This window comes from Astyanax mexicanus, chromosome 20 (genome assembly GCF_023375975.1).
Source record: "Astyanax mexicanus isolate ESR-SI-001 chromosome 20, AstMex3_surface, whole genome shotgun sequence".
NCBI lineage: Eukaryota > Metazoa > Chordata > Actinopteri > Characiformes > Acestrorhamphidae > Astyanax > Astyanax mexicanus.
The window spans coordinates 4,917,651-4,944,143 of NC_064427.1; the positions used below are offsets into that span (position 1 = coordinate 4,917,651).

Sequence of the window (26,493 nt, forward strand, 5' to 3'; positions counted from 1 at the left end):
AGAGATAGAGAGAGAGGGAGAGAGAGAGATCAGGGGATGGAGGGAGAAAAATAAGGGGAGGAAACACAAGAATGAAAGGTTAGCGACAGTAGATTGTAAGTGGGAGATAATGGAAAGTAAACGTATCCAAACACTGCAGCGTCCCCTCGGACAAAAGAGCCAATCCAAGATGAGTAAAAAAAGGTCAAGAGATAAAGAGATGGAACTGCGGTGTTTGTGTGTGTGTGTGTGTGTATGAGTGAAAAGGAAGAAAGTGAGATAAAGACAGTAATTTTGTTCTGTGTATCTGCATGGGTGTAAGGCAGCATGTGTGTATGTTGGCCTGTGTGTGTGTGTGTGTGTATGTGTATGTGTGTATGTATATGATAAGGTTGTCAAGGCACTAGAAGCGTAGAATCACAGTGTTTAATGCCAATGCTTTACTATATGGCATTGATGGTAAAAAAACTGTTAAAGAAGCAAAAATAAAAATATATATTTCTTGCAGAATTCTTATAGATCATATCACCAGCTGTTGGAGCAGTGTATCTGATAGTCTGACATTGGGTGCTCTATGAAAGTGACATTTTATTTCTGAAGTCGTATAAGCATTTAACAAGCATTTCCTCAATCCAAAGTGTAACATATGTACCAGGAATACTGTACGCCATAGAAGGCTATTATTAGTACTCGTAGCTCTCCAGCCCAGACGGTTGTTGAACCCAATTGCAGAACAGCTGAATTCAAAACAGGTAAATCCAAGAAAAAGGAATAAATAAATAAATAAATAAATAAATAAATAAATAAATAAATAAACACACTGCTCCTCATGCAGGATCGAACCTGTGTTATCAGGGTCACGGTCCAATACACTACCGCTGCCCCGGCTAGTGAATTGGGACACAGCCAGAAAAAAAAAAAAAAACCTTATAAGAAGATAGGGAGCTCAAGAACGGGCGGGAAAACGAGAACGGGTGGAAACTAAAGTCACGCCAAGAGCGACAGAAAGAGACAGGGGAGGTATGTAAACAAAAGCTCACCAGAGAAGCATTTTATTTATTTATTTTTATTATTTTCATATCGTTCATTATAGTGAATTCTTAGACTCTTAGAGGACAGTGCAAAAGTCATGGGAAATTACTATTTTCGGAATTTAATTCTTATATGTACTGACATATAAAAGGATGTGTTTCCAATAGCAAGAGCTTTCAATCCAGAGAGAGAGAGACTGGAAGCTGTGTGTATCAGGAGGGGCTGCTGCTGTATCATTTCTCTGCAGCTGTAGGGAACCCGACTGTCCAGCCGGCTCCAGGCCAGAGCTCTGGAGCTTTACTCATGCAGCTCGTCCTTAATTAAGCTGCGGATGTCAATGTGCTGGTTAAGCTCTGTACAGTGGCGCTCTGCCACCAGCAAACAAGGCCAAGCTGCCTTCATGCCAAGCGCAGAACAAAACATCTACCAGGGTCACTGTCGGATTTACATTTTGGAGGTGCTGCTCATAAGAATATTTGGTAATGAACTACATTAAACTATAATTTACTGACAAAACAAACAATGCACCAAGAACATAATTGTTGGTTAATGGATTGAACTTTTATACTGTATGTATGACTTTAAGGAACACCTCTATTGTTTAATAGTCCAGTAGCAGTGCTGTATAGACCACTGAAGTCGTGCGTCATTCTGTAGTCCTCGTACGGCTGCCGTGTCTAAGCGATTTTTCCCTTCTGTGGTGAATAAATCTGTTCAGACCCCTGTACGTTTTATTCTGTGTACATTTTCCTCCTGAACATCACTGGATCATCTGAATTACGAGATCGTTTAAGAGTTGTAATGAGAAAAATGCTAACTTTAAGGGATGTAGGCGGGATTTGTAGATTACCATCTGTGTTACTGTAGCCTTTCTGTCAGTTCCAACCATTCGGACATTTCTCTGTTTACCTTTTTTGATCAACAAGGTGTTTGTAATGTTAAATCCTTGGTTTTAACCCTCTTTCACACACTTTTACAAATGAAAAAAATGTACATCATGAATTGGAAATGAAAACATGTACAGTATCAGTCAAAACAAACTTTGTTGTCTTTCAAACCAAGTTTGAAACTGAAGGACTGTGACACTACATATTGGTGTTAAAATCAGGTTGACCAATCAGAACAGTGTTCCTTATAATATAATATCAAAAAGGAGTGAAACAGCCCTTTTCTGGACTATTTTCCACAAAAACAATAGATTAAGGGGTAAATGTTTTTAACAAATGGTTTAAACAGTGTTTGCATCAGTCAAAGTCTTATTTCAGGCAATAAATGAAAAAGAAAACAAGGGTTTCCATCATATGGTCTCTTTAAAAGTGTCAGGAGGCGGGATGGTTGCATCTTACCCAGGCATTTGGGCTCTTTGCCGCTCCAGTAGGGCATGGTGGCGTTGCGGCAGGTGAGGGAGGACGGGCCCTGGAGCTGGTAGCCGGTCAGGCAGAAGAAATAGGCCTCTCCTCCAGCGTGGAGGCTGCTGACCGAGACTTCTCCATTAGCCGGGGTTTGTGGGAAGGCACAGCTCAAAACGAAGGCTGAGGAACGAGAGAAAATAAGAGAGAGAGAGAAAAAAAAGAGGCAAGAGGTGAGTTTACATTCTCAGAAGAGTCTGTATTGATATAGCATTCTTTACTCTTTATTTGCAACACTTGAGATATCAATGCTTCTATTGAACAGTTACTTTAATCAAATGGATAAATCTTTGGTGATATATTGGTATATTGGTAAATTGATACTGTGGTATGTTGAAATTATGTGAATCTGACACCAATAAATCCATAATTCCTGGTATTTGCTTATTTAGAAGTATTGTATCCATTTCAGTAACTCAGATGCAATGAAGTTGGCTGTTGCATGGTCTAAACTGAACAAAGTGACCATTTATTTGCAACAATTTATTTAAAAAAATATATATATAACATTTAAAATAATAAAAACAATATATAATAAAATAATACTTTCACAGTTACATAGCCTCATAGCAACAGTGTACTGTCCAGTTGGGACAGCGTACTAACTGCATAACAACCACCTGGGATACCACAGTGTCAGCTTGGTATTTGCATAGCAACCACTTAGCTGTACCACAGCAACCATCTCTGGTACCAGAGAAACAACTAATCAGCCTCCCACAACAATAGCAGCATCAACAACTGCTGTATCTGGTATAGCACAGCGACCACCAAGTAACACCTTAGCAACAACATTAAATCTAAAAATAAAACATGTAAGCACCTTTAACCTATTACTACATTATAAACACTTTATAAACTAGTAATACAACATCTACATACTGTACAACTCAGTCCAACTTTATGACAAAGTTTGTCATAAATGATAGTTATGTTTTAAGCAGTTCTAAGCAGGTAATCTTCTAAACTGCTCATCCCTTTGGTGCTAAGTGCTGGTAGACTGTCTGCTATTAGCACCTTTTTTAAATAAAACCTGCAGTTCTACAGTCTTCTTCTAAAAGTCTATCTGTTTTTTAATGCCAAATGTCTAACATTGCACTGTTTTCCGTTCATTTGTCTTTTTTTTTTCTTCACCTCTCTTTCTGTCATCTGGAAAATGGTTAGAAATTACAATTTATGGAAGAAACACCGAGAACGACTGCAGTTAAGCTTTATTTTAAGTCCTGGTGGTCATTTAATGTCAGCGTTACGGAATATAATGATTGCCCATCATAATTAAGTTTGCTCTGGCTGTCTGGAACAGGGAAAGGTCACGGCAAGTTAAGATCCTGCTGCATATTAATGCAGGGTAATGAGTGCAGTGGGGCTATTTGGGGAGAATGAAGAGACTAATTGGGCCAGTCTGCATTTCCCATTAGCTTTCAGTTCCGACTGTTTTGAGAGTGAGTTCAAATCAGCCGCTGTCCATCATACGGGAGAACAAACAACGCTATTCTTTAAGGGGCAGGGCAAAGAAAGAAGGAAAGAAAGAATTGAAAGACATACAAGGGTTGCAAAATGAAACTGAAACACCTGTCATTGTAGTGTGGGAGGTTTCATGGCTAAATCTTCATCAGTTGCACATTGCACCAGTAAGAGCAGAGTGTGAAGGTTCAATTAGCAGGGTAAGAGCACAGTTCTGCTCAAAATATTGCAATGCACACAACATTATGTGTGACACACCAGAGTTCAAAAGAGGACAAATTGTTGGTGCACGTCTTGCTAGCGCATCTGTGACCAAGACAGCAAGTCTTTGTGATGTATCAAGAGCCACGTTATCCAGGGTAATGTCAGCATACCACCAAGAAGGACCAACCACATCCAACAGGATTGACTGTGGACGCTGTAAGAGGAAGCTGTCTGAAAGGGATGTTCGGGTGCTAACCCGGATTGTATTCAAAAAACATAAAACCACGACTGATCAAATCATGGCAGAATTCAATGTGCACAACTCTCCTGTTTCCACTAGAACTGTCCATCACCACAATAAATTATTGTGCTCTAAAACCAGGTGTTTCAGTTTAATTGTCCAACCCCTGTAAGTAATACAATGTGTATTTGTGTATGTGTGCATGTAGGGGCGTCTATTGCAGCTTATATTACTGCTGTATTTAATATAAAATGAACACAAAATCATATCTGAGGACAGGGGTCAAGCATGGTGGGTAAATGTAGCACTTTTGTGAGGACTTTGATGTGTTTTCTTGGAGATCTGCTCCAGAGGCCATTGGCCGCAGTCTAGCTGTCAGGTTGTTGTATATACACTGCATGGCAAGACAAATGGGCTCTAGCCACTCGCAGCGTCGCTGACCGCCCGCCGAACTGAGAACCTGCTTCAGACGTCTTGCAGAAACCATTAGCGGGGAGGGTGATGGAGAGACGTGACCTTGGTTGTGACGGTGGCCATAAAACCGGACCCCCGCCTGCTCTCTCCGACTGTCCTGTCACAAAAAGATGCCGTACGGAGAGCACAGTGGGATTTATTCTCTCAGGAGAAGGACAGAACCCAGGTGAAGGCCTTTATAATGAGCTGATAATAAGTGAGTTATATAAAGGAAAGCACTGCAGTGATGTGGATCCTGAAGAGACATCCTAAAAGCAGCTAAAAAACGAAGACATCTTTGTTTTTGCACTGCAACTACGAAGCTAATCTAGTGATGGAAGTGATTCTATGATTACAATAGTATTTGTGTCCCACTGATACACTTATATTTATGCATTAAACAGCCATAGCATTAATATCACTGAGTAGGGCTCTACAATACCTCTGAAGGCATCCTGTTTTATCTTACTGTCTTGAACCAAGACATTAGCAGGAGATCAAGACCTGTCAGTTTTGAGGTGGGACCTTCATGAGCATAAAAGAGCCTTAGGTTTACATGAACCAAGACAAGACAAGATACGACAAGACAAAACAAGACAAGACAACTGTATATATCATACTTATGCTGGGCACAGGTGGAATTTTGCTTTTTTTTTTGTCAAATTTAGCAGAATCCAGCATCCCCTGCCAGGAAAAGCACCCCCTCTCGGCAGTACATCTACGTACATCTTCTTGGCTTTAACCTTTTTTGTGGGAAAATACCCAAGATGCTGTTCTAAGCCACGCTGACTCCTAAGAAATAATGAAAATAGTCATGTCACCTGCAGCCTCTTCCATGAGGAAGTGCTTTTCCTGGCCATAAAATGCACCCCCTCTCGGCAGTGCATACGCACCATCTTCTTGATAAAAGCGCTTTAACTTTACTTAGAAGTGCTTTTCCTGGCGGAGTGCCGAATTAGGCACAAAACCAGCATCGGCCTGGTTTGCGAACCTAATTTTTAACCAGTTTGCTGTGTTTGCTGTTTTGGAACCAGTAATATTCATTCACAGTGGGAAGCGAAGAATACTAGGTTCTTTAGCGCAAACCGTGTTCACTGCTGCTATGCAACGCCCTCTGTTGATGACGTATGATTTCACATTTTGAGGGTTCCACTAAAACTGGTGGAAACGTGGGGTGGTTCAAGAACCAGAGTTCTTTTGATGGAAAAGTGCTAGCAGTGAACACACACACACACACGCACACACACACAAATGAGTCATTTTGTTAAAAAAAATATATATATATATATATTTTATTTAGTCAAATAGACACACAAATGTATTCATATTCATTTAAAACCTAAAAAAAATGTTTATATCTTAAACCAAGTAACTCTACTTAAGTGTCAGATATTTCATGCTTCATTGCTGTGGTTCCTAAATGCTTCCACTTTTCATGAAAAACTACTTACAGATGATGGTGGAAGAAATTTAACCAGCTGACTTGTTGCAACGGTGCCATCCTATTACCCATTACCTATCACACTGGAGTTCTTCTTCACTAATGTTTGTAAGGACAGACTGTATGTATATCTGTGACAATAGAACTGAATGAAACATCTAAATTAAATGAATAACAATGACTAACAATTAACAATGATTGTTTCATTGATAAATCTGAATGGCTTTGTTTCCCCCTCAGATATGAAGCTGTAATATTAGTGTAATTTTCTCTTTAACCTGTCCACACTGTATACCACAGCTGGTGTGTTGCTTTCGCAGGGGAGATTCATACGGGGAGAGGTATGGGCACAGCTGAGCGAGTGGTACACGATTAGGTCGCTACCACAGAAAAACAGCTTAAGCATCTTGAAGGCCACTGGAACGCGCTAATCTCTACTTCTTAAGCTGCTTCTCTCCTCACTGGTGTGCAGAAAAAATCATCACCAAAGCCTGCCAGCTTCACACCCCGAAGGACGGCCAACACCGGTCATTAAGGCAGAGTGCACTTCAGAAACCACCAGCTGTTCCAGCTCCCCAACACCAGCAGCGGTTTCAGCTCCCCACCGCCACCAGCAGTTCCAGTTCCCCAACCACCACCAGCAGTTCCAGCACCCCCCCCCCACCACCAGCAGTTACAACTACCCACCACCACCAGCAGTTTCAGCTCCCCAACCACCAGCAGTTCCAGCTACGCATCACCACCAGCAGTTCCAGCTCCCCACCACCACCAGCAGTTCCAGAACCCCACAACCAGCAGTGGCCATACTCCTTTAAGGATAAGCAGATAGATAGAGGACGGCTAACACAAACCGAACCTATAGTTGTCTATGGGTTACAGTTTTTACTCATGCATGAACTGAAAGGTAAGGTTTCCAATAAAGTAGCCAGTCAGTGTAAAGCCTAGGTCTGGTGACCTAAATTGACCTTTTGCTCATAATGTCTAGAGCTAAAGGAGTGATGGTGGTGCCCATTTAGGCCCTAAGCCATTTGGTACTCTTTCAAGCTCCTCCTTCAGCACCCCCTCACCCCCTGAAGTTGGGTTTATTGCCATTTCATCTTTATTATTCCATCAGCCCCATCTAAACCCGGGCTGCGTGCACAGGCGCTGGAGGCGAGCCTTAATGTTGAGCCAATCTCACGAGAATTAAATAACAGGCGCTTGCTGTCTCCATTTCCGCGGTAAGTCATGGTGCTTCGCAGCCCATAAAGCCTGATTGTCTCGCAATTACTAATAATGACTCTGCAGCAAGCGCAGTCGGCCAGATTAGTTGCCGGTGGGGTTGCACTCAACAGATGCCAGCGTGTTATAATACGCCTGCCGCAGGACTTGATAATAATCTCCACGCAGTTCCACGACTGATGGAAGACTTCAGCTAAGACCTGGGGTCTCCTTGAGAACGTTTTTTTGGAAGTTAGAGGCTGATAAAGATCTCATTTGTCTTCTTAGTGACTTTGCCGGGAAGGCTCCCATTAATAATAATGCAGCAGTTACGCAAAAACAATCCAATTTATACAGTTTTCTACCTCACCCCCAAATGAGGTCAATCAGACCAAATGTGTTTGGTGTACGAGATTTGCTTCAAGTGTGAATTTTGCACTAGAGCTTGGAGGCTAATGTCCTTATGTGAATGTGGTACATGGAAGTGATTGTGAACCTCTTAAAGCTACATTTCCTTACAAAGTAAGACCAATGTAAGTGGAATGGACCAATTCCAAAACCGACAGAGTTTTCTCCAGAGGTTTATACACCCAACATGTTCATACAACCAACCTACCAGTTTAAACCAACATCAATATACATCAGGAGAACATGCAAGCAACACTAGAAAGGCTTAAAGCTAACACTAGTAACACACTAAAGCAAACATTGATGTTCTTTTGTGGTGTAAGGGCACCTATAACAAGGCTAAAGGCTAATGTTTTAGTATGATCTATGTAGTTATCTGTTGCAAGGACTCCATTGGAACTGGAAAAAGGCTAAAAGCTAATGCTTGGCCAACAAATTCTAGCTTCTTTAGCTACCTAACAGCTCACTGAGATTGCCCAGAAACAAGTAAGCAAGACTAAAATGTCTAAAAGGTCATGCTAAACAACCAGAACAAGAAGCAATGTTGTTATTTGATGCAAAGGGACCATTGGAGAGGCTAAAAGCTAACATAAGCGATCTATGTTGTTATGTGGCTGTAGTTTTCCCTCTGAAGCCTTAAAAAGCTAAAAGCTAATGCTTATCCAAACAACTATAATATATTTAGCTAGCTAACAGCACAGTTAGAGGACCCAGAAAGGACAGCAAAAATATCCGGTAATGAATCCACTGTTAAGGGGAAAGCAATTAATTTCTTTTTGGATTCAATTAAATGGATGGGGAATAAAATAATGGTAAATACCTAGCTTTTAAAATTGATTTGAGCAATTTTATCCCAAAAAAATATTATAAATACATCTTAAACATCAACCAACAACTTTACACTTAATACACAGTAAATTCACCAGTAAGAGTGAATAAATTAAATTATTAAATAATAATTGATAATACTGAGAGTGTAAAATTTAACACTAACCGTCACTAACCTGGTGAATTTACTGTGCAAATTAATTTAATGTAATTTAAACTACTCATTATGGCTAAAGACAAATGTGTTAGCAGTCAATTATGTTTTCATTATTATTTATTTTGAATTATCAAACCAATTTCTCCCCAGAAGTCTAATGGAAAAGGGAAAATAACACTATTTAATCTGAGGTAAAATAACATAATTGTAAATAGGCTTACAAAATTGCATCTGAGCATCTTTCACCGGAACAAGAGTCACACAAATTTAAACTTTACTGTTTATACATAAAACAGCGAACTAATTAATTAATTAATTAATTAATTTATAAATAAAATATGTTTTATGGTACGTGTAACTACCCATTAGAGTTTGCTGCATGTCTTTGGAATTGTTATCTAGTCAGGCAGGAAAAAGCAGTTTCAGGGGTTGACGAGATGTTCCCGCCAGGCTCTTCTTGTGCTGTGAGAATGGGCTTGGTTCCACTCTTCTTTCTGCCCAGCATTTATCGAGCCCTTGACCATTAGAATTGAGTGTTTAACCCTGGCCCATAAACATCAATACATCACGGCCAGGTTGTATTACAGCTCGCTCTCCGATTTAATCTCTTCTCTCAGGGACGACGCTATTGATCTTTGCTGGTGTGTAGTGTTTTACTGGGCAACCGGGGGGCCGTCTCACAGGTGGTGTAAATCAGGAGCCTGAAAAGAGCGAGGGAAGCGTTGGAAGAGGTTGTGGGCCGGGGGTCTTCCTGCTAACACGGTGGATCTCTGAGCACAGGACTCATCCATATGTAACTATTGAGTCGAAGGCAAATGGTGGGTTTGTGTGTGTGTGTGTGTGTGTGTGTGTGTTAAGTGCCATGTGACCCTGGATGTGTGTAAAGTGGTTTACCCTTGATCTGCATTGGATTCTGTATCTGTTTAGAGCACAAAGAGATGAGAATTACCACTTGAGAATTTCTTACAGGCTTGTCAAAGCTGTTTGTAAACTATTGTGCTGCTCTGAAATATATATATTTTTCCCCATGGATTAAAGCCAGACGTACACTGTGCAGTTTTAGTCTGATTTTAAACCAGAACTGGTTTGGATGTGACTGAATTTCATGGTCAGGTTGAACTTTAGCTTCATCTTACATGATTTGTTCAAAATTCACTGCAAATGTACCCATAAAAAAGCCTTTTTTATGGATTTTATGGATTGATGACCTTTCTCATATGGATATTATATCTCATATCTTGCTTCTGGATATATAACTTTTTCGAGGAGGTTTCGTTGAAGTACACAAATGAGATGTATATATATATATATATATATATATATATATATATATATATATATAGAAGGAAAAGCAGTATTGTAGATTGCATAGACCGTTACTTAGTGACACTGGATATTTAAACTAATTAACCAGCAGACAAAATCCAAGTTACTGAATACACACAGCGAGTGGACAATGCTTCAAACACCCCTATAGACATGTACAGGGAAATAGCAGCATACCTCCAATTTCCTCTGTTAAATGGACAAACTGCAGAGTCCACATGGTCGTGGCCAATCAGTTCTTATTGTGGGCGGGCAGTGTTTTTCTTTCTCTCCTGGCTGGGATGCATTCAAGAGCATCATGGATCCCATCAAAACTCATTTCACTTCGGACTACTCTAAAGTATATCCATATCTGGTTAAAGTAAAAAACTATAAAAGTCCTGCCTGCTGTACAGTTTGTAAAAGTGATTTTAACATATATATTGGGGGGGGGGTTCCAAGTCCAGGTCCAGGGGTACCTTCCTGAAATGAATTTTAGCAACTTGGGATGGCTGCCGTACAGTGTGAGCATATAAATAGCAGGCATTTTCCGTACACAACAAAGGATCTCCACAACGCACCAGATTATAAAAAAATCACACAGTGTCCACCTGGCTTAAAACGTTGTCCACGAGTCTGACACATCCAGATTATTTAAAGCCCTGTCAATAAATCGGACACACAACTGATTTAAAATAAAATCTAATAACCTACATAAATTTAGTGAGAGCAGACATACAGAGCCGGTCCTGAGTTATATGGATGGAGCTTTTTAATGCAGCGCTGCAGTGGCTGAGGGTTTCTGACAGTAAGCAGGTGAACAGGCTTAAATTCCATAAACTTACTCTGGATTTGAAACGGAGAGATCAGCGTAATTGTACGACCCAAATTTAATTTTGCGAACCGCGTGAAGCCGCTTGTCGTCGGACTGAAAGAAGTGATGACATGCGCCGCGTAACGTTTGGGATCGACTACAGAGAGTAAAATTGCTTCGCACAACAGGGATTTCTTCCATAATTAATCTCCTGTAAGTTTTTTTTAGTAAGATAATCAGAACCAATTAGATGGGATTAAATTATGTATGTGTGGGTAGAGCTGAGGATTGTAATTCTATTGAAAGAAGACCACTATTGGACTACAGGCAGTGGCTGAGACTTACTATTCTTTTCAAAAGGTAAAATATTATATGTGATTTACTTACAGTATAATTGGCTCCTTGCTTTAAATATATGACTGGTACAACTACACTGACATGTCAGTATCTGCTCAATAAACAATTTTATATTTATGTATATACTATTTTACTTATACTTTTTACAAGAATCAGACTTTATGTTTGAGACATGTAGGGCCAAATTCTTAATTCTTAATTGGTGTGTCAGGAAAGCTTGTAAAAAAATAAATATAAATAAAAATTTTGTACTCTTTTTTTAAATTGGGGTTAAAAAGAGACAGAGCGAGTCTCTTACTAATTTACTCTGAATACAGAGATATATAGAGAAGTGAAATATCTGATTTTATGGTCTTATTTATTTTGTGCAGTTTTGCTATTTAATTTTATTGTAATAAGTTTTATACATATAGTTCCTATATATTGTTCCTCCAAAGTTTCTTAAATTTACATTGCATGTATATGTATGTTTAAATGGGTTTTTAAAGGCTTTCTTTTTCAAAAATAAATTGATAAAATGATTTGTTTTCTATAAAAGTGGGTCGTGACTTAATGCCCATGAGAAAATGTGGGTCCCAGGCTGAGACCAGTAAAAAAACCGCTGCTTTAGGTCACATGGCACCTCATTATTTAGAAAGCTCATATTGTTCTGAACATGTATTTTAAGGTAGATAAAGAAGATAGTGCCGGGCTATGTGACCTAAAAAATATTGGATTTCGCCCCCTACTAAAAATCAAACTACAGATGACAGATGAAAAAAAAAATAATAATTAAGGATTTAAAACATTGTTTAAAAGCCCATACGTTCGTTCATATCACACACCGACCTCGTGTCTACACAGCAGTGAAGAAACTCACATACTGACAGACACTGATTTATACTTCAGAACGTGGGTTTGTGACTGAAAATTGAGAAATAACACACTAAAGGTAAGAGAGATAAACACTTCAGAAATGAGTAGCGTTGTCACGTCTGGTGCTGTTAGCTCCTCTGTCCCTTCCACACCAAGCTCTAACGGAGGTTCTCAGGTCAACAACTACACTACCCAGAATGCACCACCCGCTGACATCACGCACACACCTGATCACGTGACACCTCACCTGCTTCCTCCAGGAAGTCCCAAATACTGATTACTGGCACTATAAAAGAGCACACCACACAAACACCCACGCCGCGTATTGTAGGTTCTCCTCATTACAAAGCGTTACTATATCTCTTGTCTCAGTTTGTCTCGTGTATGACCTTGCCTTTGTTTTCTCGACGCCGATTATTGCCTTTGCCTCTGATATTGGATTTCCTGTGTATTACCTGGACTGTGTGTTTCACTACTGCCTCTTGGATTACCTCTGATATTGGATCTCTCGTGTATGAACTCTGGACTGTTTCTCATTTATGGTATGGTTTTGTCTACGTTGCTCCTGTTATTGGTGATCACCTATCTTTCTGTACCGACCACGTTTTACATCTGTTTATTTTTTAATAAACAATCTTTTATCAGTATCTGTACGTGTCTGCATTCTGTACTAACCATGACAAACGTTTTCAGATATTTTAGATTAAAAAGACAAAATCATTGTATGTAAAGTTGTAAAAATTAGATTATTCCATTTTTAATTTTTAATTAATCAAAATAATTGTGAAAATTTTCCAGCACCATAAGATATGCAAATATGCAAAAACTGCCCTTAGAGGGTTAAAACCTGCCTAGTTTTCCTTTATATACTTATTTCATAATATATGTTAATAATGGTAGGTTGAGTGCTCCTCTTGCACTATTAAATTAGTTCTCTGAAAATGTTTTTTTTTTATATTCAAACAAAACCTGCAATTGTAACTGAATCATATCCCTAAATAAATCGATATTAAATCAAATTGAATTGGAAATCAAATAGAAACACGACCTTTCTGGTGATGCTGTGGATTGATAAATGTTAAATATTGAATGTCCAGAAATGGAACGTATAAACTCATTAACACCAGCCCTTTAATGCATTTATGTTATTATTTTTAGCACATACACACACAGAAAATGAGGGAGCTGCAGCTTCCAGACCCGTCCCGTATCTCTGGATACCGATACTGACAGAGTAATCAGACGGTGATTATGAGAGCGAGCCGGAGAAGTCAGGACCCATCGTTCAGGTCAGCTGATCTGAAGGAGATCTAATCTTCTGATCACTTCCTGTATCTCAGGGCTGTTTGAAGGGTCGTCGTAATTGCAGTTCGGATTTGTCGCACTCAGTCACACTTCATCCTCATAATGATCTGAGAAAAATGTGACAGGACAAGCGTAGGACCACACACACACACACACACACACACACACACACCGTCCAACAGAGAGGATCTCACTACTAATTAATGCCTGTATATCAGCTGCTCCTGGAGAAATTAAGAAGCGGGTGTGTGTGTGTGTGTGTGTTTATTAGTATGTTTAACCTCTTTTATAGGGACCAGATGTCCCTAGCATTGGGTTTAAGAACACATTCATATTTACTTTTAGTTCCTGATGTTGGTGGAATCTTTTAGCATTTTTGTTAAATCTACACTGTTAATATTAAAGTTCAACACTTGCAGTGTTGTTTTAACACTGACAAATTTACTGAGCATCACAATACTCTGATTCTGTGGCAGTATATCAACAGTAGGGGTGGGCAATATTATATCATATACAATATATCGTGACACAGAAATATTATAATATTAAAAATCCATTTCGTGATAATAGGGCTGTTCTGTCTTAAAAGTAGTCTATTATTTACTGTGAAGCTTTAGGTGTATTTATTGTATAATTGTTTTAGTTTGCAGTTTATACGCATGCACTAAATATTCTGCAATATTATTTGCTGCATTATATTATTTTATGCTGTATTATTTATTTTGCCACATTATGATTATGCTGTTATACTCTTATACTATATTCCAGAAATTAATTAATTATTTTAGTTTTCCTATATTGCCGAGTATATCGTTATCGCAAAAATACCCTGAAATATCGTGATATTATTTTAGAGCCATATCGCCCACCCCTCATCAACAGTATATTGCAAGACTTTATGGCATCTGTTTTATTAAAGAGGATAAAATACTCCTAAATCAATAAATATGGATATAGGAATTATGGATTTGTTGGACCAATTTTCCTAACACAGGTTTACCCTATTCATTCAAGTCTAATTGGAGGGTGAATCTTAGGAAGTTTAGAGGGCGTACGATTTAATGCAAACATCCATATTTGATGTTTCACAAATTGATATTTTGTAAATACTGTATGCATACATAAACATCTGTTCAGTCTCTTTTACCCTTTGCAAAGTACTGTCAACCAGGTTTGCAGTGGTAAACATTTTTACAGTATACCATGTTTGTTTGTTACTGGTTTTGATAAAAAAAAGGTAAGTGCAATGGTAAATCTCCCATTTTTTATCTACCATAATACACTGTGCATTACATGGAAATGATTGGATAAGCCTTACGATTAATACCTCTACTACTACTACTACTGTCAGGGGACAGTTAAAAACGTAGCACACAGGAAGTGATGTAAAAACTGTAGTTTTTCAGGCAAAGCTGTGTCTTGCTCTGTTAACACTGATGTTTTGAGCAGCCCAGTGGGTCAGTCCATGGATTATTTAATAAATAAAATTTTATGCTTTGTAATTTGTCCATATCAATAAATCTTATGCAGGCCTGAATAAGTTAAAACAGGTAATAAGTAAAACAAGCTTTCTTTAGTGCTTTGTTTATTACTCTTGTAGCCAACGCAACAATCCTACACCCCCCCTCCTCAATCCCACCAGAGTAATGACTTCAGCTCCTTTCACTTCGCCCCTGTGTTTAACAGCAGGGCAGTAAACGCGTTTTACACAGCAATAATATTTAACATCAATCAGAGAGAAAGCAAGAGGTCAGGGAATAAAACCTCACCCTGCACGAGCAGCAGCGTTAGCACATTAGCGTAGCTTTTACAATCTCAGCCCTCATAAACGCTTACACTGTGTATATTTATACATATTTGAGTGAGATGAAGTTGTTCAGTAATCAAAAATGACAAAAACAAGCGTGATAAGTGATAAGAGCATGTAGTCGTAGCAGTACTACATACAGTGGATCTCTGTGCACTACCAGCTTAATGTTACACTTTGCTAAAAAGGAAAACTCAGGTAATGTGGCCAAAAATATTCTTGTACCTGCTCTAATAAAGCAAGTAAACACACCTGAGTAATCAGAAACACCTGTGAATCTCTACATCTCCAATATTATTGTGCCTCCAAGGTGTATATTTACTTTAATTCTAATCTAAAGCTGTGAGAAGCAAATATATAAAGAGGCCTTATTCCCAAACATTATGAAGGGCACTGTATCTGCACTGTATCTGCATTTCCCTGGCTGTTTGGCTTCAAAATGTGTGTAAGGTAAAGAAGCTGCATTATGCATATTCCCCTGCTAAGAAAAGTGAAGAGCTGAGACATTCTCCTGCTTGGTTTGTTACCCAGGAGCTTTTCCGAAGGGCCTTGTTTGCCTTGACTCTCTGACGTGCTTATATTCTCCAGTCGTTCCTCACAGATGCATAAATCTTTTAGGCCCGTCTGTCCCTGAAGATTTACACAATCAGCATGCAGCTCGCTGAATTCTCACCAGACAACTAATAGCATTTATTTGCAGTTGAGTTTTTGAATGGAGAACGGAGTTGGCAGAACCTGGAGCTGAACTCTGCATTTCTAACTCTTGCTATTAATGAGAGTAAATGCGCTGCTGAGAATAAGATTATTAATTAAATGAATAATTAGAAGAAGATTAATTAGAAATCTGTTAATAATTTTCATTTCCCCCCTTTTTTGATGGACTTTGACAAACGTTTTTTTTTTTTAATGAATCAATTGATTAATCGATCAACCTTTATTTCCAATCGGTAATATTTATATATGAGGGTAACCCTCATTTTCAATGTAGCCGAGCTTGCACAAAATTTAAGGGACTGAAAATTTAGCTTAAGTTATAAAAATGAGCGAACACTATATTTATATGAATTAAATTCAGAATAAAAGGAGATGCAGACAGGCTAATTTATAAAGCAATAAAACAAAGACATAAATAATTAGAATAATAAAATAGAAACACAATTAAAGACATAGAGGACTAAAATGAAAAAGGTAAATGATGGGACTAGAATAAAACAAAATAAGTTAAATGTGTATAAAAAGGTAAAGGTAAAAGGCCAAAAGTTACCAAAAATAAAACAAATATAAAAGGATGAAATGAATAAAATAAATAAAAGGCTAAAAAGTAAAACATAAAATTAGATGTGTGTAAATTACAATTATAATTGTAGTTTAACTGTGTATTAAATGTGTTTAAACTACAATTATCCAAACAATAGAAACTACACGATTTGTACATTTATTAACTCCAGGTTCTTTATGTAAATACATCTGTTTAACAAAGTGGTTCTTCTCTGATATCACTCAGAAAACCCTACTGTAATAAAACTCCAAAAGAACTGGGTTTTTATTAGATCTTTACAGAGATATATAAATATTCAGTTTGTTAATATCTTTATTCATAATTTGTAGTTAATCCTCAGACATGATGAGGTTATGTTGAGCTTTATAGCATAATAATATTTCATTTATGAGGACAGAATTTTTAGGCTTTCATTACGAAACTCTTGACATTTAGAAAGGCATACTGTTCCACTTGAACAGAGGATTGGCTCGTACTTGTCAGCCACTGTGGAATGGGGGTAAAAGATAAGCTAAAAGGCGGTTCAGTTACAGTCCTTAGTGCCACTGGGCCACATCTGAGCACTGCAGTCTGGGCTGCCTGCTGACAGTACTGTGCATTTTATAATCTATATCTTTATATAAGCTATCACTGTGCGTTTGCTGCTTATGTATGATTTGCTTTTGCATTTATCAGCCAGTTTTTGCCCCACAGTCTTGAAACCCTGAGAATCAAGACTCCAATCGCACCCCAGAGACTTAACCCTCAAACCCCAGAGGCTTTAGACCTGACAAGGACTCACAGCTTAGAGACTTAAGTCAAAATTAAACCCAAGAGACTCAACACTTAACTCAGACTCACACCAAGAGACTCAAGACTCAGTTCAGACTCAAGACTTGACTGAGACCAAGAAACTCAAGACTGGACTTAACTCAGACTCACACCAAAAGACTCAACACTTGACTCAGACTCACACCAAGAAACTCAACACTTGACTCAGACTTACACCAAGGAACTAAAGACTTGACTCAACTCACACCAAGAGACTCAAGACTTGACTTAGACTCACACCAACAGACTCAACACTTTACTCAGACTCACACAAAGGAACTCAAGACTTGACTTGGACTTACACCTCAGATAATAAAGACTCAGTTCAGACTTGCACTCAGACTCAGGACTTGACTGAGACTTGAACTCAGACTCAGGACTTGACTGACACTTGCACTTAGGCTCAGGACTTGACTCAACCCTGCACTCAGACTCAGGACTTGACTGAGACTTGCACTCAGACTCAGGACTTGACTGAGACTTGCACTCAGACTCAGGACTTGACTGAGACTTGCACTCAGACTCAGGACTTGACTGAGACTTGCACTCAGACTCAGGACTTAAGCAAGACTTGCACTTAGACTCAGGACTTGATTTAGACTTTCACTCAGACTCAGGTCTTGATTCAGACTTTCACTCAGACTCAGGACTTGATTCAGACTTTTAATCAGACTCAGGTCTTGATTCAGACTTTTACTCAAACTCAGGACTTGATTCAGACTTTCAATCAGACTCAGGAGTTGCCTCAAATCTACACTAAGACTCAGGACTTGATCGAGACTTGCACTCAGACTTAGGATTTGACTCAGACTTGCACTCAGACGTAGGACTTAACTGAGATCAAGAAACTCAAGACTGGACTCTGACCTCACAAGCAAAGATTCTAAGACTCAACTCAGATTTAAAACTCAGAGACTTAAGACTCAACTCAGACTCGCATTTAGACAAAATATTTAATTTAGACTTGCTCTCAGAGACTCAAGACTCAACACTAAGCTCAACTTTAGAAATACAAGACTCTACTCAGACTTGCACTCTAACTAAATACTCAATTCAGACTTAAACTCAAAGACTCAAAACTTTACTCAGACTCATGTTCAGATACACAAGATTTGACTTAAGACTGAATTGTGACTGGTACTCAGAAACTCAAGCCTCAATTTAGACTCGCACTCATCATACTAAATCGTACTGTAACTCTATTCAGAGACGTGACTCAAAACTTTACTAAACTCAGACTCAGATGACTTTTATACAACCTGTGGCCTTTAAGATGACCAGTATAAACTATGCTATAAACTTAAGACTTGACTCAGATGTACATCACAAAGACTCAAGACTCATCTCAGGGCTAAAGGTTGATGACTCAAACTGTGTACCAACAGATTTACATCTACAGTCTGTAATACTTTAGTGTAAAACATTAAGTATTTTAATTTATTTCTTATACATTCAAAACATTACTATAAAAGATGTTCTAGATTTTGTTTAAAGAGTTTTTGCTCTGAAACTATAAAAATTAAATGACAAAAAACAAAACCAAGATATATGATGAATATCTTCCAACAGTAGGCTGTGAATCTCAGTATTCACTGGGGTTCTATTTTAGGCCAATGGCAACTGCAGGAGTCATAGAAAATGAAGAGCACAGAGGCACAAGTCATTTTTGTGTAATGGTGGCACATTGTTATCAGAGAATAAAGAAACTGTATCAAGAGAGCAGAAAAGGGGAGAATAACAGAGAGAGAGAGAGGCATCTTATTCAACAGGCACATTAGAGGCGTGTAAGAACGCGAGCTTGTCATACTTCATTAGTTTCGGGAAACAAAAGAATTTAGTCATGCGCCGGGTTCTTTCGTTCCTCTGCTCTTCTCCTCCCTCTCTCTGTATTCCTCTCTCTCTTTCTCTCTCTTTCTCTTTCTCTCTACACAAAGCTCCAGTGAGGTGAGGAACACCGCAGCCTGGGGTGCTCCCTCCCCCCGAATGTTCTGGAATTATCTATTAGCACAGTTCTTCTCCCATGTAATTACAACCCAGAATAACAGGGCGCCGACATGATCCGATCATGTTTACAACGGATGGGATCCGTCAGCATGAAGCGACTGAAGGAATCAGGTGAGGAAAGCTTTGTCTCTGTTGAGTGACAGCAGTCCTCAGTCAGGTCTTTCCAGGGGATGATCAGAAATAAGGCTTTGAATGTCTTAATGTCTGGGTCCACACTACAGTTCCAATGGGCTAACCTCCCGTCTAATGTTGAGTATGTCTCACTTGTGCCACCACAACAACTCTGACCTATAGAAACATGGATTAGACAAGACCTCTGTGATATCTTGCACCAAGACTATTGTTAGTAGCAGCAGATCCAAAGTCCTGTAGGACCATACACTTGGTTACTTGATCATTTTTTGCAGTCATTTGAAAATTATTCGTGTTTAGATTTTGTTGTCTTTGTTTTCATTTATGTGTTTTTATGGATTTTGCTGCTAAAGCTTTTTTCTTTCGCAATCTCTCGTTTGCTGCTGCTTGGTTTTTGCTTCTTTTGGCACAGTTTTCACAGGTAGGTGGGGCTTAGAAGAAGGCATTCCTCTTGAATCTCCATTGGTAGGTCTCAGAGATTCCAGAAGCAAAAGTCTTTAGCAGCAAAATCCATAAAAACACACACAAAAAAAAGACAAATGACTGCAATATTTGCTATAGATACACTTTTGATTCTTAAAATTTAGTTTGCAGATTTAATTGTTTTGCGTAAAACTCTTGGCACAAAATTCACTCCATAAAAATCCTTCTGTGTGTTACCTCTGTAGCGCAGCAGCAGGGAGCTCGGCGCTTGGTGTTTCTTGCTGCTGAAGTGGATGGAGATCTGGTTGCTGGAGCTGCGCACCACCAGTCCCCTGGAGAGCACGGACTCGTTGGCCAGGATGGACGGCTGAAGCCCACCTAGATCTTCCAGAACAACCTTCTCCCCCTCTGCCAGTGTCACGTTCAGGACCTGCCGAAGAGGAAAAACACAGTCGGGTCAGTCGAGAGCATGTGTGTTACTGTTAACTTCATACTGACCACTGGACTTATATACTATATAGACAGAAGTATTATGATGATCACTTCTCCACCTTATCATCTCCAATTCACCAAATCATTCCATCCAAAAGTGCTGGTTTGAACACCATCATTCCAGAGAACACAGTTCCACTGCTCTGCCAGCACTTTCCCCAAATTATTGGCTTTATACCCCACTATTCCACACCTGGCATAAGTGTGGTAGGACCCAGGTTTCTCCCAGACCTGTAGCCCAAGCTAAGAATCATTCAGGCCCACTATAAAGCTCCCTAGTAATTCACAATAGCTTTCCATTAGCACTCTAGCCAGTGTTTGACCTTCCTCACAAGATAGCATCTCACAACGTGTACAGATGTGGGCATTTAAAAGCTGGCCCCTTACAATACAGTACATCTACTGTCCCATGACTTTTGGCAAGTCAGTGTAGGTTTTCCTGTTGTTAAATGTCGATGAACCCTTTTTGCAGAGAGTGTGCAGTTCATACAGTTCACAGAGGCCAGTGTAACTAAATAAAGCAGTTATTTCATATAAAGTGGACGATAAGTGTATAATCAGACGTGGAATAGGCACACACTGTGATCTACAGAACCCGGCCCCCCCCGAACTCCGTCCACGTCAGAGTGGGAGACGAGAGTGAGTCATAAAGCTCTGACTGACCCTGGATGCAATTTGCGTGTCTCGTTGGTGCTGAAATGTGACAAATGAATTTGACATTGCTCGTCACTTCTGCCTCCCTCATCATTCAGTCTACCCGTCCATTAACACTGACGACAGGTGAGGAAACACACTGCGTCTTTTATTCTGTCTGTCGGATAATGTGGGAAAGTGGAAAGTTTTGACTCTGCACATTCTGTGACTTATGTTTTAGCACGCTGAAGTGACGAACACGACTGAAGATTTTTAAGATGGTTTGTTTGACAGCATTTATTTTGTCGCAGTGTTGTGTAAGATTCATTAAAGAAACATTTAAAGAATGTTGGAAATATTGAATAAACTGAATGCTGGACATGTTGAATGAATATAGGAAATGTGTAATAAATTATGGAAATTCTAAATCAAATAAATGTTAGAAATGTTGAATGAAATGAGTGTTAGAAATGTTGAATGAAACGAATGTTGGAAATGTTGAATTGAAGGAATGTTAGAAATGTTGAATGAAATAAATGTTGGAAATGTTGAATGAAATAAATGTTTGATAGGTTGAATAAAATAAATGTTGGAAATGTTAAATAAAATGCATGTTGGAAATGTTGAATGAAATGAATGTTGGAAATGTTTATGAATGATAAAAATGTTAAATTTAATGAATATTGGAAATGTTAAATGAAATGAATGTTGGAAATGTTGAATGAATGTTAGAAATAGTAAATTAAATGAATATTGAACATTTTGAATGAAATAAATATTGAAAATATTGAATAAAATTATTATTGAAAATGATGAATTAAATAAATATTGGAAATGTTGACTGAATATTGGAAATATTGAATGAATGCTGAAAATGTGGAATGAATGTTAGAAATGTTAAATGAAATGCATTTTGGAAATGTTGAATACACTAAATGTTGAATACACTAAATGTTGAATACAATAAATGTTGAATAAATGTTGAAAGTGTTGACTGAATGTGGAATAAAATTAATCTGATCTGTGTATTTGGTTATTTAAAGAAACTTTATAAAATGGTTCCATATTGAAGAATTTCATGGTTATTTAGTTATTTAGATCTTAAACACATTAAACAGAAGTCTGTATTTAATGATTATGTGCAGGAGAAAGGTCATCTATGTAATTATTGCGATATCCAGCGTCTCGGAGGAGTCCAGGGTCCATTTATTCTACAGGAGTCCCATTACAGAGTGGAATCTGTGGATGTGCTGAGGGCAGGACCTCTTCCGGCTCGGTCTCTCAGGGTAATAAAAGCCAGAGTGACCGAGGCCTTTCAGACCGATGATTATCTTCAGGGTCCGAGCTCTAATATGAATCTGGCCTGGCTGATGACCTGTGGTCCACTGTGATAAAAACTAGATAGCCTTATGTTTAAAGAGCGGGAGCTGAGGAGATATAACTAATCATCTAAGCAACTTAGTAACGAGAAATATATGATTTACCACAAACTACAAACTACAATTCAAGTACATGAAGCATCACGGCTACTTAAAACAACTTTTTTTACATTAATGAGAGAGCCAATCATTGTAAAAAAAAAAAAACTAAACAAAAAAAACACTTAATTGTACTTATAACATATTGAGAAATGTCTAAATATACTGTAAATATACTAACAGATTTCTGTACTTACTTAAAATATATTAAAAAGTACATTAATATTATGCTTTCATCAAATGTTCAAAAAAAAACTTTGATCATACTTTTTAAAAAGTAAAATATAGTGTATTTTAAAAAATAGACACAATTAAGTACACTTTTAGTTTAATGTAATTAAATATATTTCTAAAATACTTTTCAAATATACTTTTGTACATTTTTAGCAAAGTGTGTACAGAAGTTCACTTAAAGTACAATGTGGCATGTAACTTTTTTGAAAATAAATTAAACTACTGCATTTATAAAACTTAAATAAATTTGTAACATGCTAAAAATTGTAGCACAGTATATTAAAATATATTTTTATACCCTACGAAGTACACTTGAATTGTGCTTCTTACAAAAGATGGGACCATGTGTATAACTGGTGTGTAATAATTGTCACGGATGAGAGGGATGGACGTAAGTGCAGATATAATTTGTTTATTAAACAAACAAGAATAATAAAAACAGAAAACAAAATGCGGGTAACGCAAAAAACTTACAAAAAACAAGACTAGGATATAAATTAACTAAGACAAAGATAAGGAAAACTAAGGAAATAAAAAACTCTATAAAACTAACGTTAAACAAAGAATATCTAGAAAATACAAAAACAACAGACCTGGATCGTAGTGACAAAAAGATACCAAGGAACATAGAACATAGAACATAGAACATAGAACATAGAACATAGAACATAGAACATAGAACATAGAACATAGAACATAGAACATAGAACATAGAACATAGAACATAGAACCACATAGATACAAAAGACTCCACAAGCAAACACTCATACAAGGGGCTATTTATACACAAGGAGGGTGAAGACAGGTAATGAGGGGGCGGGGTTACAAACAAGACACAAGGTGACAACACTAATGGCTAGGGCAGGGCTAGGGCGGGGCTAGGGCGGAGACAGAACAATAACAAAACAATGCCATGTGCTCAAAAAAGCACATGGCTTTTAACACAAGACAGGAAAACAGGGAAGGAGCACAGAAAACCAAAAGAGGGAAAAACACAGGACAGACACAGGCTAATATGTGACAATAATCATACAGTTGTAATACTCATTGAATTGTTTATAATTTTACTGTAAGCATATTTAAAATATGGTGTTACATTCATGAAGTAGTATGTTTAAATGCTACTTAAGTATATTTAAAATACATTTAGCACAAATATTAATTAAATATTTTTATACAATTAAAGTATAATAAGTAAAAAAAAAATCTATGTTAGCACTCTTTAAATATACTGATTAAACTTTGCTACAAAGTAGCAAAGTTGCTACAAGAACACTTATATCACAATAATGCTTAGTATACTTTAATCTACTTTTTTTCACTAGGGAATGCATTTAAAGGGTTCCAAAGAAAATGTCACAGCCTTTTTTTTCCTTTTTTTTTTTACTAATATTTAGTGCTTTTAAAATACATTTAATAGCATTTTGTTCTAAAAAAAAAACAAAACACTTTGAGCCTGGAAAGCAGCATCTCAGCTATCAATTGGGCCATGATTATGCCCTCATTATTCAACTCAGTGACTGACAAAGAAATCCATTACATACACACCTCTTTCTGTAGTCATTATCCACTTTTCACAGTGCCAGCTCATGCAAATGCACTGTGATGGTATTTATAACAATGACCCACTCACTTCATTTGGATTTGTGTCACCCTTTAAACTGAATTCATTGATTGTGTGAATTGAATGTATGATCACTGATACAAGAAAACCTCATTCAGAGCAACATGATAGGATGTTTATTATTCATATTAGTCCATTTATCAAGAAATGTTTATAAATAAATGTAAAAAATAGTAATTTTATTGGCAGCAGGGGTTCCTGACAATTGCCACATTTTCATACACATATTCTTGCATGTTGTATGTAATTTTTTTTTGTATTTTCTAACAGACTATCTTGCAGTTGTAAACTGTAATTCAACAGAATAATAAACAGAATTTTATTTTAAATAAACTAATAGGAAGTGTTGCTAAATTATTTTTTTAAATCATACTTTTTGTATTTATTATTATTATTTTTATAATTTACGAATGTAGGTTGTTTATTGCATAAAAACACACAAAATACAGATTTATTATAAAGAAAATACGAGTAACGTTAATAATCAGTGCCTTTAGAAAGCACGTATCGATGGGTAGCACAACTCGACAGAACACCGGCTCATGTGAACTTTATTCATAGCTACCTAAACTAGCCTCATGTACCGCTAACTGCGTTAGCCTAAGCCAAGCCTGTTACACCTGAAAAATCCCACTGCTTCAAAAATACACACCCCAGAGCTGGTGTGGAGTTTTTGGAGACTTTACAGGTCCTAGTAATTTACTGCTTAGCTTAGCAAAGCCAGTTTAAACTGGTAGGAGGGACAGTAAACGGAAAGAGACTCTTTTAAAATCTGTATCTAGCGTTATATTGACTGCTAAACAGCTTAATAGCTAGATAGTTGCTAGGGATGACCATAAGTAATGTTTTCAATGAATGGTTTTGGATGTAACAAATTACTCTATATAAAAACACATTGAGAGCTACACTGAGTCACTACAGAGACAAACTATCAGTTTCTGGCTTATATTTTGGAGTACTCATCACTGCCGAGGTATTAATCAGATGAGGCACGGCTTCTCCATCGTTGTGACTGCTTGCAGCTCAGGTGAGTGTGTGTAACATGACTGTGTTATTCAGCATATTCAGATCACTTTAGCTAACTTTGCTAACCTAACTAGCTCTCTCAGATATCCTCTGCCTTTTTATCATCCCAGCTGCACACAGATCACTATGGAAGCCCATTTCCGCCACCTGAAGAAAAAAAAAACGTCCTCAACTAAGTCATAATTATGAGATAGAAAAGTCATAATTATGGGATAGTACGTCATAATTATGAGATAGTAAGTCATAATTATGAGATAGTAAGTCATAATTATGAGATAGTAAGTCATATTTATGAGATAAAAAGTCATCTCATAATTATGACTTTCTATCTCATAATTATGACTTTCTATCTCATAATTATGACTTAGTTGAGGACGTTTTTTTTTCTTCAGGTGGCGGAAATGGGCTTCCATAGATCACTGATATGGATGTGAATACTCATTTTTTAAATTACAGCTTAATTTAAACACCAGTCCCTAGTAAACAACACATCTAGTGGTGGTGATTACCTTTACCTGACTGAATTAGCTAGCCAGTTAGCTAATACCGGTTCAGGAGAAAAGTAGCAGCTCTGGGTCAGTCTTGTCGTCTTTTTGAGCTTAAGTCTTCTCCACCTTTCGAACTCACTGCCTATATTCACTCTTGTTATATTCCTTCTTTGGTCACTGAGCTTTTTTGAGACATGCTGAGGCTTTTTAAGCTGTGTAGCAGCTGAGGTTTCACTGAACCAGCTCTGCTAGATCCTTTGCTGTAGTGAAGTGTGGGTGCTGCAACTTCGGGGGTGGAGTTTGTGTTGGGGAACTAGCAGCAGGTGGAGTTAGAGGACAAAACTGACACAAAACTCCGGGACAGACTCAACACTTAAAATAAGAACTTACTGACTGAATCCCTGCTGACAAGAGCTGCCAGTGCTTTCACTCAACATGTTTCCTTAATATCTGATGATACATCCTGATCATTTTATCATTTACTATTGAAAATGATTTACATATTGGTCCTTAAATAAATAGTCAGACTCAGTGGTGTGCAGTAAGGCCCTTCTAACTCTTCAGAGAAGAGGTGACAATAGGTGCATGTAAATCATTACATAATATTTAAT

General features: G+C 37.8%; 1 protein-coding gene across 5 annotated transcripts in view; it reads right to left on the minus strand.

Moving 5' to 3' along the window:
* sez6a (seizure related 6 homolog a) overlaps positions 1–26,493 on the minus strand; it is a 199,334-nt gene that overhangs the window by 33,248 nt on the left and 139,593 nt on the right. For all 5 annotated transcript variants that reach the window (XR_007427450.1, XM_049468800.1, XM_049468799.1 and 2 more), the window contains exons 4-5: positions 20,145–20,337; positions 2,358–2,543 (exon numbers count right to left, since the gene is read on the minus strand). Coding sequence is in view for 4 of the 5 variants with exons in the window: in XM_049468800.1 (XP_049324757.1) it covers positions 2,358–2,543; positions 20,145–20,337 (379 nt within the window). In the remaining variant the exon portion in view is untranslated. The remainder of the gene's footprint in view (positions 1–2,357; positions 2,544–20,144; positions 20,338–26,493) is intronic.